The sequence below is a fragment of the Natator depressus genome, chromosome 6 (genome assembly GCF_965152275.1).
Source record: "Natator depressus isolate rNatDep1 chromosome 6, rNatDep2.hap1, whole genome shotgun sequence".
Classification (NCBI taxonomy): Eukaryota; Metazoa; Chordata; order Testudines; family Cheloniidae; genus Natator; species Natator depressus.
In genome coordinates this window covers 8,451,840-8,469,430 of record NC_134239.1, presented here as the reverse complement: position 1 = coordinate 8,469,430, position 17,591 = coordinate 8,451,840, and the positions used below count along the sequence as shown (strand labels likewise).

Genomic DNA, 17,591 nt, shown 5'->3' with positions numbered 1-17,591 from the left:
TCTGTCGTGCAATCAGCCGCCACAGGCCGGTTCCAGAGAAATTAGAAGCCAGCTTGCCTCGCTAGTTGCCCATTTTTCTGAAAGTACCAACTCCCCTCCATGGTTTTCTTTCCATTTCTGCGTGTTCAGACAAAACATGTCAGACAAAAAAGAAAGATCAAAGACGGTGTGGGCCCGCTGCTCAGTGGAGAAGGTGAGCTGGTAACGGAAGATAATAGGAAGGCAGAGTTGCTCAATGCCTACTTTGCTTCAGTCTTCTCACAAAAAATAACGTGACCAGATGACTAGCGAAGTTATCACAGACAATAAAGGGGAAGGGATTCTGATCGGGATAGATAAAGAACACATCAGAGCTCTTCTGACCAATGTGAACGAGTTCAAATCAGCTGAGCCGGATGCTATTCACTGGAGGGTACTGAAGTGATATTGCCAACCCCAACTGTTCAAAAGTCATGAGGCAGGCTCACCAAAAATCATGAGATTGTTTTTAAAATCATGAGGTCATGTAAAAACAGTAAATTTGGAGTTCTTTTTATTTGCCTTCTGCATTTTGAGCCTTTAGGCTGCACTGAGGTCACATTTTGAAGCTTTCTCCGCAGCCACAAGGGCTAGAAACATACTTTTTCTTTAAGAATGAGGGCTGAAATCATCACATATCCACTTGACTCCAGGAGCTGGGGCTATATGGAAAACATTAATGATCATGAACCTCAGGACAAAGTCATGAGTTGGCAATTCTGCTGAAGGAATTAGCTGAAGAAACCTCAGCGCCACCAGCAATAATATTTACAAATTCATGGATGACAGGAGAGGTCCCAGAAGACTTGAGAAGGGCTAATGTGGTGCCTATCCTTAAAGAGGGGAAAAGGGAGGAGCTGGGAAACCGTAGACCAGTCAGCCTGACTTTGATACCTGGGAAGCTATTAAAGCAATGTATAAAACATTCAATTTGCGAATACCTGGAGGATGAAGGGGTGATCACTAGCAGCCAGCATGGAGTTACCAAGAACAAACTATGCCAAACCAGCTTGATTTCCTTCTTTGACAGGGTAGCTGGTTTGGTGGATAGGGGGAATGTGGTGGACATAATAGACCTGGATTTCAGCAAGGCTTTGACACAGTACCACATGGCATTCTCATAAGTAAGCTGGAGAAATGCCGGCTCGGCGGAACTACCATTAAAAGGATACAAAATTGGTTAAACAATCACAAACAAAGAGTAGCTATTAATGGAATGATGTCAGATTGGAGGGAGGTTTCAAGTGGGGTTCCACAAGGATCTGTTCTGGACCCGGTGTTGTTTAACATCTTTATTAATGACCTGGATGTAGGAATAGAAAGCTTACTGATCAAGTCTGCAGATGACCAAAGCATGGAGGTGTGGTAGGGGGTTTGCCAATACTTTGAAGGATCGAGCTAAAATTCAGAGGGATCTCGACAAATTGGAGAACTGGGCTATAGACAACCAAACGAAATTCAACAAAGACAAATGTAAGATGCTAGACACAGGGAAGAAAAGCCAAATGCACAAATACAGGATGGGGGGAAACCGGCTTGGCAGCAGCACTGCGAGAAGGATCTGCAAATTGCGGTGGATCACAACCACAACATGAGTCAGCAAAGCGATGCTGTTGCAAAAAAAGCAAATGCTATTTTAGGTTGCATTATCATTGGCATAGCATGCAAGTCATGGCAGGTGATAGTACCACTCTGCTCGGCACTGATTAGGCCTCAGTGGGAGAATAGGCCTCCAATATTGGTCAAAGCTGTATAGAATGGATGCAGAGAAACTGGAAAGGATCCAGAGACGAGCAAGAAAGATGATATAAGGGGTGGAATGCAGGCCATATGAGCAAAGGCTGAAGGAACTGGGTATGTTTAAGCTTGGAAAAGAGGAGATTAAGGGGAGACATGATAGTGGTCTTCAAATACTTGAAAGGCTGCCATGAAAAAGGTGGAGAAAAGTTGTTCTCTCTTGTCACAGAGGGCAGGACAAGAGGCAATGGGTTCAAACTACAGCACGGTAGGTTTAGATTAAATCTCAGGAAAAACTTCCTAACTATAAGAACAGTGGGACAATGGAACAGACCTGCCTAGGGAGGTCATGGAAGCTACTTCCCTGGATTTTTTCAAAAGGAGGCTGGACAGCCATCTGTCCTAGATGGTTTAGACACAACAAATCTTGCATCTTGGCAGGGGGGTTAGACTAGATGGCCATTGTAGTCCATGCTAACCCTATGGTTCTCTGTTCCTCTGGACCGCAGAGTGAATGGGAATCAAGGACATCTGGGATGGGGCGCAGGGACTGTTTATACAGTGATCACTTGACGGGCCCTGAGATGCAGCCACCTCCCGGGTGAGTACAGGGGCTGGTTAGCCGTCATCCAGCAACGCAACTTAGAAGTGAATCCGACACCAGTGTAAACCCATCCCACTCCCTGAGTTTCCTCCATCATGGCCCTGGCCTAGCAGAGCCCTGCTTTGCTCCTGTGAGCTGCCACAGGGTGCAGCAGCCACGGGGCTGGGGTACCAGCTCCCCACCCGTGCAGATCAGGTGGGAGCCCTCTGCCCTTCTCACGCCGAGCGGCTCACACAGCCAAAGGGGAGGCACCAGCCCAGAGGGGTTCGCTCCTGCGGGAACGGCTGGGAGGGCAGCGTTTGTCCAGTGGTCGCCACTGGGTGTAAGAAAAGTGTGTGTGGTTGTGTCAGTGCAGGGGTGTCTGTGTGGTTTTTGGGTGTCTGTCAGTGGAGCGTTGGATTGTGACTGTCCGTGTCAGGTTGTCTCAGTGTCATATTGTGTGTGTGTGTGTATTTGGGTGACTTAGTGTTGTTTTGTGTGTGTGTGATTTGTGTGTCTCATTATCGTCCTGTGTCTGTCTCAGTGTTATCTGTGTGTCTGTCTGTTTGTTTAGCTGTGTGTGTCTTACACAATTAGACACACAACTGCAGTGAATCTATCTCAGTGTAGTTGTGTGTGTGTGTGTGTGTGTGTGTGTGTGTGTGTGTGTGTGTCTGTCTCAGAGTAGAGGTGTTTATCTGTCTGGTTGTGTATTTATGGGCAGGTTGGGGGAGTGGGGTCTGGTGGGTTACAGCAGGGGACCTGTGCATCAGGAGTCCTAGGTTCTCTCCCCAAATTTGGGCGAGGAATGGGGCTCTAGTGGCTTAGAGGAGGGATGGGGGGCGCTGATAACCAGCATTCCTGGGTGCAGTTCCCTCTGTGTTCTGTTCCCCCAGACTCTCTGGGATGGGAGTGGGTCACAGGTGCGACTCCCCTTCTCTGTGGGGCGTGTTTGCTCGGTAGGATGTGGGGCGAGGGTCCGGCGGGTGCGAAGTGGATGCAGTGTTCGCAATTGCGCAGTCCTGCTGTAAAACCACAGCCGCTTCCTTCTGCTTCAATGTCACATCTCTCTTGTCTGTGAGGGCTGGACCCATCAGGGAATGGAGGGGGGCTGACTTTGGGGTGGCTGAGAGTGAGGGGGATGGGCTGGGCAGGGGGGACAGACTGGGAGATGGGGTCTGAAAAGAGATGAAGGGAAGAATGGGGGAGGCCACCTCAGCTCCTCCCCCACCCTCAGCTCCTTTGTCCCGAGGCCCCACCCACCCAGCTCCACAATTCTGCACCCCGCTTTGCCCCATATCTGCTCCTCCTGCAGCTCTGGGGGGTCTTTACTACCTCCCAGGCCTGGAGGGGGCAGCTCCCAGGGGATTCTTGCAGAGGGATGGCCACGCTGTGTGTTAGGGATTCACTGTTGCCACTGATGGGCTGTTCGGTGTATCTTGTGTGACATGAGTTTGGTGGGTCTCAGCTCGGGCTCCCATGGCACAAGCTTACCAGGCCACCCTGCATTAGCTGACAGACTCGGTCGAGAGACCGAGAACTGCCTGGGCGAAGGAGCTCCCACTGCGATGCTGCAGCCAATCCTTGGAGGCAGAAGAAGGGGAAACTCGAGTAGAAGCAGAGAGGTTATTTTACCTCTGTATTTGCTCGCGATGAGAGTGCTGCTGGAATCCTGTTCTGCCAGTTCTGGTGCCCACAGTTGAAGAAGGATGTTGATAAATTGGGGAGGGCTCAGAGAACAGCCATGAGAATGATCAAAGCATTAGGAAACCTGCCTGATGGATTGAGCTCCTTGAGTCTATCGCTATTTAGATTAACAAAGCAAAGGCCAAGGGGGGATGATCTGAGTCTATAAGTACCTGCGTGGGGAACAAATATTTGATGATGGGCTCTTCAATCTAGCAGAGGAGGGTCTAACATGATCCATGGCTGGAAGCTGAAGCTAGACAACTTCAGGCTGGAAATGAGATGTAACATTTCTAACACTGAGAGGAATTAACCACTGGAACAATTTACCAGGGGTCGTGATGGATTCCCCGTCACTGGCAATTTTACATCAAGATTAGATCTTTTTCTAAATGTTCCAGTCTAGTTCAAACAGGGATTAATTTAGAGAAGCTCTCTGGCTCGTGTTACACAGGAAGTCAGGGTAGATGAACACAGCGGTTCCTTCTGGCGTTCTATTCTGTAATTCTGTGAAGGTTGATCTGCCCCTGCGACCCTACAGAAAGTCCCCCTCCCCCCGTGAATCCGGGTCAGCAAGAGATAAATCAAGGGCTTCATTCACCAGTGCTAAACACACTCCTTAGATTTCTTCTTCACATGGAAGTTTCTGCTGCTATGCAAATGAACGCATGGGCAATTTGCATAAAATGGCCATCCAGGGCTAGACACAAAGGAAACTTGAATGAACTGGTGGGGCTGGTTGTCAGGACGCCTGGGTTCTATCCCCAGCTTTAAGAGGGGAGTGGGGTCTGGTGCTCAGTCTCAGAAAGGTTTTGGAATGAACTTGCTAAGGGTACAGCTAATGATGAGACTTTACATAGGGTAATTAAGACTCTTACCCTCGGGTGGGCAGGACATTCCCGATCAACTCCAGCGAAACTTATGTCGCTCAGAGGTGTGGTTGTTTCATACCCCTGAGTAACATAAGTTTTGCCACCATAAGTGGTAGTGCAGATGTGGCCTGTGACTGCAAATAAAGCCGACATTTTTAACAGGAAGCGTAATTCACCCTTGGAACAGTTTGCCATGAGTTGTGGTGGATTCTCCATCACTGGACATTTAAAATTATGATTGGACGTTTTTCTGAAAGACCTGCCGTAGTTCAATCAGGAATTAATGCAGGGAAGTTCTCTGGCCTGTGTTATCCGGGAGGTCAGACTAGACGATCACAATGGTCCCTTCCGGCCTTGGAATCTATCAGTCTATGAAGTCTCTGATCTGACCCTGGTGCCCCGACAGGAAGTGCACCCGCTATGCATCAGCGTCAGGGAAGCTGATGGAGACAAATCTAGGGCTCCGTTCACCAGCACTAGCTCCACTCATGATATTTATTTTTAAGTGGGAGTGACTGGCACTATGCAAATAAATGCAGGGAATGATTTGCATAATATGGCCCTTGAGGACTAGGGAGCAGGTGGTGAGGAGCTGGGAGTCAGGACACCTGGGTTCTATCCCTGGCTTGGGAGAGGAGTGGGATTTGTTGAGTTAGAGCGGGGTGTGTGTGTGTGGAATTCAGTCCCGTAGCCAGAAGGAGCCAGCCCCTCAGCCCCAAACACTGGCCCATTCTCCAGAGGGGAAGCTCTAACTGGTGACTGTTTAACCCCTGCAGTGCTGGCACCAAGCCGTGAATTCAGTGTGGATGTGGAAGGACCCTTCACCTTCCAGGAGACAGCAGCGGGGTTTGGGCAGAGCGTGGTGCAGTTCGGGAGTGCCAGCACTGGGGGGTAAGGGCCTAACATGGGCTCAGGGCCCCACATGACTCATGCCCAATGCTAAGGGGCTTGTCTGGCTGGGCTGCCCCTCGTGGGACCCACTCCCCTGGGTGTTATGGGGCATCTCCCTAACCCTCCTCTGCTCTCTCCCAGCAGGCTGATCGTCGGGGCCCCGCAGCAGATAGGAGGCGTGAATGAAACTGGCAAAGTCTACAAGTGCGACCTGGGTTCCAGACGCTGCCAGGAGATCCCCATCGAGAGTAGGGGGCGCCCTGTGCTGTGGGGTGCAGCAAGAGGATTGGAGTGGGAGTCAGGACTCCTGTGTTCTGTCCCCAGCTCTGGGAGGGAGTGGGGTGGGATCTAGTGGTTAGAGCAGGGGGTGCTGGGAGTCAGGAATCCTTGGTTCTATCCTCTGCTCTGGGACAGGAATGGAGTTTATTTGCTCACCCTGGTGCGCTTCTCTCCACTGTCAGGACCCCCCGATGCCATGAACATGTCCCTCGGTTTGTCTCTGGCTTCCCGAGACTCCCAGTTCCTGGTAGGTACCACACCCAGGGGAAATGGGTGCTGGGACTGGGGTCCGACATTTACTCCCTCATGATTCCAGGATTCCTCCCCAAAACCCTGCGTGAACTAGCAGGGAGCGTTGGAACCAGGTGATGCCGTCGTGTGGGTCCTGTCTGCCCCAGGGGGCTCCCCTGCCCTAGCAGGGCCTTTCCCTGCATATCTATGGGGAGGGAGCAGACCCCTGGCTCCCCCACCAGACCCCTGGCTCCCCCACCCTCAGTGCTCTGTTCAGAGGGGCACCTACTGACCCATTGCCTTCTCGTGCCCCAGGTGTGCGGCCCCACGGTGCACCGGGCCTGCGGGGAGAACATGTACGTCAACGGCTACTGCTTCCTCCTGACCCAGAGCCTCCAGCAGGTCCAGCGCATCCCGGACAATCTGCCAGGTGAGGGGTGACAGAGGGGTGTGGGGGAGACCTATGCTCTGGGGTCACGGGTGAGTACAAGGGACATGGGAAGTTGGAGGGGAGATGGGTCTGATATGGGTTGGGATACCAGGCTAGGTGGGCCCATTAGTTTGATTCAGGAAGTCAGTAGGAGCTGGGAGTCAGGACTCCTGGGTTCTGTCCCAGCTCTGGAGGGGGAGGGGTGTATTTTTTTTCATCCCAGTGCATGTCATGCTCTATGCTCAGGACCCCTCCATGGCAGGGACAGGATGATATTGCGATAGAGGGGCCCATTGGTCTGATCCGGGGTTGCAGGGCGGGGGCAGGATACCAAGTTAGATGGACCCACTGGTCTGGTCTAGCTCTTTCTACTGGGTTTTCTCCATCTTTGTGGAGTTGAGTCAGGACGTATTTCTTTCCTGTCCCTCTCAGAGTGCCCCAGACGAGCCACTGACATAGCGCTCCTCGTCGACGGCTCGGGCAGCATCGCACCTGTGGACTTTGGAAAAATGAAGACGTTTCTCATTGAGATCATGAAGCGTTTCCACAGCACCAACACGCAGGTAATGGGCAGAAGCTGAACCCTGACTACGTACCCTGCCTCTCGCAGTCAGTGCTGACCCCAATGCCCCAGTGCGGCGCTAGGGGGCGCTGTGCTGCAGAGGGAGCAGTAAAGGATTTTGCATCCAAAACCAGGAAAAAATTCCAACAGAACCACTACGTCCCGACTGCCTCAGCCCTTAACTGAGTCTGATGCCTGCTTTTCTTACCCTCCACCCCTGGGGTTGTTTTTCTCTCTTCTTCCCTGCCTCCCCTTGCAGTTTGCCCTCATGCAGTACTCCGATAAATTTCAATTGCACTTCGACTTCATGCAGTACAGGAGAAGTCATGACCCCGATCACCTTGTCTGGAGGATTGAGCAGCTTAAGGGAACGACACACACGGCCACAGCCATGCGGAAAGTGGTGTAGGTATTGCCTTCCTTCCCGTGCTGACTCCATAGGGAATGGGCTGTAAGGACATGTGAGCTAAGGGAAAGGACTCAGGACCACTGGGTTCTATCCCCAGCTGTGGGAAGGGACTGGGGACTAGTGGTTAGAGCAGGGGGGCTGGGCATCAGGACTCCTGGGCTCTGTCCCCACTCCGGGAGGTGGGTGGGCATTAGTAGGTTAGAGCGGGGAGGGAGATGCTGCGAGCAAGGGCTCCAGGGATCTATTGCCAGCTCTGAGCTTCTGTTCCTGTGTGACTTTAAGCAAGTCACAGCCCCGCCGTGTGCCTCAGTTTCTTCATTGGTTAAATGGAGGCAATGACAGTGGCCTCCTTTGTAAAGGACTTTGAGATCTGCAATGCCAAAGCAGTGGACAAGCGCTAGGTGTTATTACGTATCAATAACCCTCCCAGGCGTTCCCCACCCCCCCTTTTCCAGGCGGGAGCTGTTCACCTCTGGGAGAGGCGCTCGGGATGAGGCCACCAAGGTTCTCATTGTGATCACAGATGGGGAGAAATACGGAGACCAGCTTTCTTATTCAGACACCATCCCCGAGGCTGAGAGAGCTGGAATCATCCGCTATGCCATCGGGGTGAGCTGAGGCCGTGTGGAGAACTAGTAGGGATCTGAGCCCTGTCCAGGTTCCCATTAGATAAGGGAAAAGAACTGACCCAGGGTTGTAACTGGGTCAACGTGTGACATTATAGGAGAGCTGGAGCTCCTCTCTTGTTCAGGTTGAGCAGAGCTGTCTAGTTACAGGTTGGGTTTTCTGCCTGCCCTACAGTCCACGTGCTGACTCAGATTGCCATGAAATTTGGAATTCCTCATGGGGACACAGGTTAGGATTTGGGGTCACTTGAACTAGGGGCTCCTGACATACAGCCCCCCGGTTAAACAGCAAAATCACCCGGTTCTAATAGTTTTTTCTGCACACACCTGGGGCTCAAACAACGGCTCTGATCCTCCCCAAACTGGTGTCAGTCACTTGACATTTATCTCCATGAAACTGCTGAGCCAAAAAGATTGAAATGAGCATCAGCAGCAAGATAAAGGGCAAGTCTACGCAACAAACTTAAGTCGACTTAAGTTACCTTGTCACACAGCCACCTCAGTAATTCAATCATTTTTTCATGTCCACACTATCCTCCTTCTGTTGGTGGTGCGCGTCCTCACCAGGAGCGCTTGTACCGACTTAACTGTCAGTGTGGGGCATGGTGGGGCACTGACAGCCAGCGCCCCCAGGCGATATAAGCAATGTGGTGTCTATGCAGACACTGCACCAACCTGACTACATTGAGCTCAGTGCACCGGCTCTTGCGGAAGTGGAGTTATGAAGTCGGTGTGGTGGACGAGTTACAGGGGTGGGAGCTACAATTTAGCGAGGCCGCTTACAGAGTTAAGTCTACGTAAGCCTTACATCAATAAACTCGGGTTTAGAATCCTAGATTCCCAGGCCAGAAGTGACTTTTGCAGTCATCTCGTCTGAGCTCCCATGGAGCAGAGGCCAGAGAACTGGCCCAAATAATCCCTGCTGAAACCAGAGCAGATCTCTTAGAAAACCAGCCAGTCTTGAGATGAAAATTGCCAGGGATGGAGAATCCACCATGGCCCGTGGTGAGCTGCTCCAAGGGTTAATTCCCCTCACGGTTAAACCTGAGACCTTCTTTCCAATCTGAATGGGTGTAAATTCCGTTTCCAGCCATTGGATCTTGTTCGACCTTTGTCTGCTGCTTACGTCGGGCCCAGCGACCGGGAGATGCCTGACTCCACCTCTGAACTGACTGCACACAACCCACCCAGACTAGCGCAGTGGTCCCGGCCCTTCACCCCTTGCCCTGAGGTGTCCCGCGGAGACATTGCCCGCACTCACCCCTCACTACGCCCTGGAGGTTGAGTTGTGCTGGGCCCCAGAGTGCTGACAATCCCCATGGCAAGGAGACCCCTGTGCCCTGCTGCTGGTTCAACCGACACAACTCGGTGCTGAAATGAGGCAGGCTCCATAACTCCAGGCTCCAGCGGCCCGCCACCCCCCACTCACCAGAGCGGCACACGGTGCTGGCTGAGCCGTGCCTCTCTAGGACCCAGCAGGGCTCGGGGCGGGTGGGTGTTGGCCCAGGGCTCTGGGCTGTGACTGATGCCCATGCCCTGGTCTCTCCTGTACCTCCCTCTATGCCGTGAAGGTTGGTGGGGCCTTCTCCAGAGATACTGCCCAACGGGAGCTCCAGGAGATCGCCTCTGAGCCCACCAAGGAGCACGTCTTCCGGGTGGACAATTTCGATGCCCTCCAGGGCATCCAGAGCCAGCTGGAGGAGAAGATATTCGGTATCGAAGGTACCAAAGCCAGGGGAGGGGCTGCACTGGCCCTGGGGCTCTAGAAATGGGTTTTGAAGGCTGAGATGGGACGGGGAGCTGCTGGGAATCCAGAGCCCAAATAGGCCCCAAATATTCTCTCTTTCCCCACCCAACATGTATCCATTAATCTTCCTCCCTAAATGCCCCTGATGCCTTTCTCATCCGGGGGCCCCCGGGCAGGGGACTGGCTGGCTCAAGGGGCTGAGGAATGGGATACGGGGCCTTTTCTCTCAGGGGCCCTGGATCCAATCCAGCCTCGAGGTGGGGAGACGGGCTGGCTCAGGGAATGGGACACGGGGCCTTTACTGTCTATGATGATCTCTCCTGTGTCTGTCTGTCTGTTTCTGTCCCCAGGCACCCAGTCTCAGAGCGGCAGCTCCTTCCAGCTGGAGATGTCCCAGGAAGGATTCAGCTCCCTGCTGTCCCCTGTGAGTGACGCCTGGCCCCAGGGTGTGTCCCTGGAGCCCAGAGTCCTGTGGGAGCAGTGCAGGGGGCACCCCCCCTCCCACTCAGGGCAGACACTAGGGGGCTCTATGCTGCAGCGAGTGGTGTGGGGGCCCAGTAGGGGGTGCTCACTCCCCTGGCCATCAGCACTGACCCCAATGTCCCAGCACGATGCTAGGGGGCGCTGTGCTGCAGGTGGTGGCCGTGTCTAGTAAATACATGCCGTGCTGTCTGTTCCCTGTAATCGGTCCCCTTTGCCGTGCCTGTCGATTTAGGACGGCCCTGTGCTGGGGGCGGTGGGAGCCTATGACTGGTCCGGTGGGGTATACCTGTATGGGAGTGGCGGGAAGCCGAGCTTCATCAACGTATCCAGAACCTCCACTGACATGAATGATGCTTACCTCGGTAAGAACAAACCCACCGAGCTTTCCTTACCTATTTAAACAGCCCCCGCGCCCCGCCCCAGAGGTGGCTGCATCTCATTTCTGGGAAAGTTCTGTGCAGCACTGTTGTTGCATCTGTTTCTCATCTCACCTCCCCACGTCCCTCTCTTCCTTTGAGGTTATTCGTCTCAGGTCATCACAGCCAATGGGCAGAGCAGCTACGTGGTCGGGGCCCCTCGCTACCAACACGCTGGCAAAGTCATCCTGTTCTTCCGAGATACCAAGGGTGGGGAATGGACACGCAGATCAGAGGTGCTGGGAGAGCAGGTATGGGGAGCGTTACTGGTAATATGGAGTGTGGGTGTGAGAGAGAGAGGGCTGGAGGAAGCCTGTAAGATTTTGACATCGTGTAATATTTGTGTTTGGATTCACCTTCAGGAACGATTCAGTCAGAGAGCCTCAGGCAGGGGATAAACTTGGCTGGTTTAGGGAATTGCACCGCAGCTGACATTCAGCCTCTCTCCAATATCCCACTGCTGTTACCTTCACTTACAGTCTAGATAGAGCTCATGAGACCGATACAGTCAGAGGCCCAGACATACCAAGAGACTTAGGCGTTGTGATGCTGCAGGGAGGCACCTACCCCTGCCAGTGATCCATGAATGGGGGGAAGATAGGCGCTCTTCCACCTAGCTCAAATGTCGGGCCTCATCCAGTAGGCAGGCTCAGAGCCACCACGATCTTCCAGCCAGAGGAGAAGAGGGAGGGCCTCCCTTAGAGATGGTGGTTAGATTTCTCACCTAGGACGTGAACAACCCCTGGTTTGAGTCCCTGCTTTGCCTGATGAGGAAGAAGGCTTTAACCAGGGCTCTGCTGTCTCTCAGGGAGCGCCCTGACCACTGGGCCTTAGGGTGGTTGTGATTTGTACGCATTGTGCAGCCGAACTGATATTTAATTAGTCAATTAAAATGGAATAACTTTAACAGGCAAGACCGAAGGAGCCCACAGCTCAGGGGTCAGGGCATTGACTTAAGAAATAGCAGACCCCTGTTCAAGTCCTTCTCCTCTGACCACACGTACCAGATGGTGCGCTGCAGGTGGAGGAGCGTTTGTCTTCCCCCAGTTTGTGGATCCTGCTGGGGTGTGGTGGGAAATGGGCAACTGGCTGCTCAGAGTAAGACAGGAGTGCACATGCCCTGCCCTTGAGGCAGCAACATAAGGAGCTCCTACTGCAAAAACATAGGCACCAAGTCAGGTTAGGCACCTAAAGGGGTCAGCAGCAGCCAGGCAGAGGTTTTGTGAATCACAGTGCACCTAAGCCTGGGGGTTAGGCACATAAGTACCTTTGTGGATCTGGGCTAGAGAGACTCCGGCAAGGAAAATTACATTACTCGTGATATTAGCAGTGTTCGAAAAGGATCACACTATGCTAACGAAGTAAATTTCTCCAAGATCTAACTGCCTATACATTCCAGCTGAACAGAACTTACAAGAGTGACTCAGTCAGTGAATAAACTTTACTCGTGCTAGCACAGCCGCTAAAAACAATTGCACCACAGCTAGCATTCAGCGTCTCTCCAAGATCTAACTGCCTAGTTGTGCAAGAACACGTTCAGCGACAGCACCACCCGCTGTGCAGCGAGAGGGTGAGACTGAGGATGGAACGAGTATTGGGACTGAATCCTCATCCCCAGAGGGTGAGAAGGGTCCCAGTGGGAGAAGAAGGAGGAGGTGACTAAATTAAAGGGGTGACTTATCTGCCTCTCCAGATTGGCTCATATTTTGGGGGTACACTGTGTGCTGTGGACCTCGACAGAGATGGGAACACGGACCTGGTTCTAATCGGAGCCCCCATGTACCATACACCTCTGAATGGAGGACGGGTCTATAACTGCCTGATTAACTGGCCGGTAAGAAAGAGGATGGAGCCAGGGGGAAGATGGATGGCCTGGGGTTCTTCTTTGCCTGCACTGCCATGGGGTTGTGATGCTGGGACAATTAGCATGGCAGTAGCAGGCGCGGTGCTCCAGGAAGTAGGATGGGGGGGATCATTCAGGGAAGCTTTTCCCTGCCAGTCAGAGCTGGCCCCGATGCCCCAGAGTGGTGCCAAGGAGCGCTTTGCTGCAGAGAGAGGGAAAGATGGTCAGTAGGGGCAGGGGTACTCTCTGCTGGAAGTCAGTGCTGATCCTTTCCCCATGTATTTCCTTCGATGGGGCCTGCAGGGGATGACACTGATCTGCACCAAGACACTGCAGGGGCAGATGGGGCAGGCGTTCGGGCGCTTTGGGGCCAGCATGTCCGAAATCGGGGACACCAGCGGGGATGGACAGACGGATGTGGCCATCGGGGCCCCCATGGAGAGCGACAATAGCGGGGCCTTGTACATCTTCCATGGGGAAAAGGGAGGCCTCAATCCCCAGTATAGACAGGTGAGCCCAGCCCGTGTGAGGAGGGGTCACCAGAAAGCCCCGAAGAGACATGATGGGGCCCCACAGCCCCCTAGTGCCTATTAGCCTGTAGCTGCCACTTTCCCATCCCTCACCCTCCGCTGCCCCCTAGTGCCCATTGGACAGTACAGCTGCCACTTTCCCACCCCTCACCCTCCGCTGCCCCCTAGTACCCACTGTACAGAACAGCCGCCCCTTTCCCACCCCTCACCCTCCGCTGCCCCCTAGTGCCCATTGGACAGTACAGCTGCCCCTTCCCCACCTCTCACCCTCCGCTGCCCCCTAGTGCCCATTGTACAGAACAGCCGCCCCTTTCCCACCCCTTACTGCTCTCTCTGCCCCACAGCGCATCGAGGGGTCACAGTTTCCCAGCAGGCTGCACTACTTTGGCCAGGCCGCCAGTGGCGGGACAGACCTGACGAGGGACGGACTGCCAGACATCGCGGTGGGGGCACAAGGGCAGGTCCTGCTGCTGAGGTGAGTTACTCTGTGTCGTTGCGCTCCTCCACATGGCAGTCTCAGGCCTTGTCTACGCTACAGAGTTTTTTTTGATAGAAGTTATGTCCGCGATTAAGAAGCGCTATAATTTCATCGCTATTGCATGTTCACACTACGTTCCTTGTGTCGGCAGAGCACATCCACACTTGGTGCTCTGGCACTGACAGTGAGAGCAGGGCACTGTGTGGGTACCTATCCCAGGGTGCGACTCGCCACATTCTGCAGCTAGGAATTGTGGGAAGGCGGAGTGGATCGCAGCGCCTCATGGGTGCTAGCTCAACGTCCCATGATGCATTGTTTTCTGTCCCAGCATTCCATGGGCTTCCGACCAATTTTAGCGGCATTTTTAACACCCCCTGTTTACTGTGCGCCCGCCATCTCTGTGTGAAAGGATGGACCCCACAATGCTCTCTACTGTTGTGGTCACTGCTTGGAACACACCGGAGCTGGTCAGGCAGTACATCGTGAACACTCAATCTGTACGTCAATAGGAAGGGGTACTTCTCTGAGGTATGGCAGGCGCTTCTTGATCACTGCAGGCATTTCACTGACATCAGCACAGGGTGGTCCAGGAAGGTGCATGACGCACACATCTTAAAAAACTCTGGTCTGTACAGAAAGGAGTAAGCAAGGACTTTCTTTCCACACCAGAAGATTCCAATGGGGGATTTTGAAATGCCCACAGTGTTCCTGGGAGACTCAGCCTACCCCTTACACCCATGGCTCATGAAGCCTTAGTCGGGAAAACCTGGACCGCAGCAAGGAGCGCTTCAGCAATAAGCTGAGTAGGTGCAGAATTCTCCTGGAATGTGCTTTGGCAGGTTAAGAGCGCGCTAGCGATGCCTTTATGGCAGGTGAGATCTAAGTGAGAAAAAGAATTCAATGGCCATAGCTGACTGCTGACTGAGGCAAGATTTTGAGATTGCGAACCAGTAATGTGTATTTCTATACAGCAATCTGCCATGCTTCATTAAACTCAGTTATCTTATTTGACCTAGCACTTGCATTGATTCCTGATGGGGATTTCTTGTAAGCAAATGATTAGAATGCATGTAAATATTACTAGCAGCAACAATCACTATGTGTAGGCATGGGTGGTCGGTGAACCGGGGGCTTGGGAGTGCTATCCTCTGGCCTAGCCCACCCGTTCTACTCAGGGCTCTACCCCTCCCGCCCCACCCTTCCCTGCCAGAGCCCCCCCGCGCACACACACACACACAAGCCCTGAGCGCCGGGCAGGTGATGCAAGCACCGGCTCCAGCTGCCTGGCATCCCTGGCTGCAGGCTGGCCCCTACTAGCCCCAGCCCCAGAGCTCCTCTGTCACTTTTATCATCCTCTCATGGGCCTTTAGAATGTGCTCCTCACACCTCTTTCTGTCCCATCTTTCCATTTCTCTCAGCACCATGCGTTCTTTTTTTTTCTGACTCAGAGGATTGGAGCACCTCTCTGAACACGTCCTCCTTGCTCCACCTTGATTGCTTCCTTATCTGGAGTAGGTGCTCCGCCGGTGTGTAGTGGGGTCCCCTGAATGCCACATCTGCAGATGCACAAGAAACAATGCACAGAAGCATGATAGGTTTCAGAGTAGCAGCCGTGTTAGTCTATATTCGCAAAAAGAAAAGGAGTACTTGTGGCACCGTAGAGACTAATAAATTTGAGCGTAAGCTTTCATGAGCTACAGCTCACTTCATCGGATGCATGTAGTGGAAAATACAGTGGGGAGATTTATATACACAGAGAACATGAAACAATGGGTGTTACCATACACACTGTAAGGAGAGTGATCAGGTAAGGTGAGCTATTACCAGCAGGAGAGCTGGGCCGGGGGGGGAACTTTTTGCAGTGATAATCAAGGTGGGCCATTTCCAGCAGTTGACAAGAACGTGTGAGGAACAGTGGGGAGTGGGGAGGGAATAAACATGGGGAAATAGTTTTACTTTGTGTAATGACCCATCCACTCCCAGTCTCTATTCAAGCCTAAGTTAATTGTATCCAGTTTGCAAATTAATTCCAATTCAGCAGTCTCTCGTTGGAGTCTGTTTTTGAAGTTTTTTATTGAAGTATTGCCACTTTTAGGTCTGTAATCGAGTGACCAGAGAGATTGAAGTGTTCTCCGACTGGTTTTTGAATGTTATAATTCTTGATGTCTGATTTGTGTCCATTTATTCTTTTATGTAGAGACTGTCCAGTTTGACCAATGTACATGGCAGAGGGGCATTGCTGGCACATGATGGCATATATCAGATTGGTAGATATGCAGGTGAACGAGCCTCTGATATTGTGGCTGATGTGATTAGGCCCTATGATGGTGTCCCCTGGATAGATATGTGGACACAGTTGGCAACGGGCTTTGTTGCAAGGATAGGTTCCTGGGTTAGTGGTTCTGTGGTGTGGTGTGTGGTTGCTGGTGAGTATTTGCTTCGGGTTGGGGGGCTGTCTGTAAGCAAGGACTGGCCTGTCTCCCAAGATCTGTGAGAGTGTTGGGTCATCCTTCAGGATAGGTTGTAGATCCTTGATGATGCGTTGGAGAGGTTTTAGTTGGGGGCTGAAGGTGATGGCTAGTGGCGTTCTGTTATTTTCTTTGTTGGGCCTGTCCTGTAGTAGGTGACTTCTGGGTACTCTTCTGTCTCTGTCAATCTGTTTCTTCACTTCAGCAGGTAGGTATTGTAGTTGTAATAATGTTTGATAGAGATCTTGTAGGTGTTTGTCTCTGTCTGAGGGGCTGGAACAAATGCGGTTGTATCGTAGAGCTTGGCTGTAAACAATGGATCGTGTGGTGTGGTCTGGATGAAAGCTGGAGCCATGTAGGTAGGAATAGCGTTCAATAGGTTTCCGGTATAGGGTGGTGTTTGTGTGACCATTGCTTATTAGCACCGTAGTGTCCAGGAAGTGGGTCTCTTGTGTGGCCTGGTCCAGGCTGAGGTTGATGGTGGGATGGAAATTGTTGAAATCATGGTGGAATTCCTCAAGGGCTTCTTTTCCATGGGTCCAGATGATGAAGATGTCATCAATGTAGTGCAAGTAGAATAGGGGCATTAGGGGATGAGAGGAAGCGTTGTTCTAAGTCAGCCATAAAAATGTTGGCATACTGTGGGGCCATGCGGGTACCCATAGCAGTGCCGCTGATTTGAAGGTATACATTGTCCCCAAATGCGAAATAGTTATCGGTGAGGACAAAGTCACAAAGTTCAGCCACCAGGTTGGCCGTGACATGATCAGGGATACTGTTCCTGATGGCTTGTAGTCCATCTTTGTGTGGGATGCTGGTGTAGAGGGCTTCTACATCCATAGTGGCCAGGAAGGTGTTTTCAGGAAGATCACCGATGGATTGTAGTTTCCTCAGGAAGTCAGTGGTGTCTCGAAGATAGCTGGGAGTGCTGGTAGCGTAGGGCCTGAGGAGGGAGTCTACATAGCCGGACAATCCTGCTGTCAGGGTGCCAATGCCTGAGCTGATGGGGCGTCCAGGATTTCTAGGTTTATGGATCTTGGGTAGCAGATAGAATGCCCCAGGTCGGGGTTCCAGGGGTGTGTCTGTGCGGATTTGTTCTTGTGCTTTTTCAGGGAGTTTCTTGAGCAAATGCTGTAGTTTCTTTTGGTAACCCTCAGTGGGATCAGAGGGTAATGGCTTGTAGAAAGTGGTGTTGGAGAGCTGCCGAGCAGCCTCTTGTTCATATTCCGACCTATTCATGATGACGACAGAACCTCCTTTGTCAGCCTTTTTGATTATGATGTCAGAGTTGTTTCTGAGGCT

At 52.4% G+C, this 17,591-nt stretch overlaps 2 protein-coding genes across 2 annotated transcripts in view; both read left to right on the top strand.

Moving 5' to 3' along the window:
* LOC141988522 (uncharacterized) overlaps nt 1–17,591 on the top strand; it is a 329,702-nt gene that overhangs the window by 267,641 nt on the left and 44,470 nt on the right. The window lies entirely within an intron of this gene.
* Nucleotides 1–17,591, top strand: part of LOC141988526 (integrin alpha-D-like) — a 36,423-nt gene that overhangs the window by 7,541 nt on the left and 11,291 nt on the right. The window contains exons 2-15 of the mRNA XM_074954319.1: nt 5,673–5,787; nt 5,932–6,035; nt 6,249–6,313; nt 6,613–6,727; nt 7,160–7,290; nt 7,549–7,694; nt 8,154–8,307; nt 9,896–10,046; nt 10,422–10,495; nt 10,787–10,916; nt 11,073–11,221; nt 12,664–12,804; nt 13,117–13,323; nt 13,688–13,818. Coding sequence (XP_074810420.1) covers nt 5,673–5,787; nt 5,932–6,035; nt 6,249–6,313; nt 6,613–6,727; nt 7,160–7,290; nt 7,549–7,694; nt 8,154–8,307; nt 9,896–10,046; nt 10,422–10,495; nt 10,787–10,916; nt 11,073–11,221; nt 12,664–12,804; nt 13,117–13,323; nt 13,688–13,818 — 1,813 coding nt within the window. The remainder of the gene's footprint in view (nt 1–5,672; nt 5,788–5,931; nt 6,036–6,248; nt 6,314–6,612; nt 6,728–7,159; nt 7,291–7,548; nt 7,695–8,153; nt 8,308–9,895; nt 10,047–10,421; nt 10,496–10,786; nt 10,917–11,072; nt 11,222–12,663; nt 12,805–13,116; nt 13,324–13,687; nt 13,819–17,591) is intronic.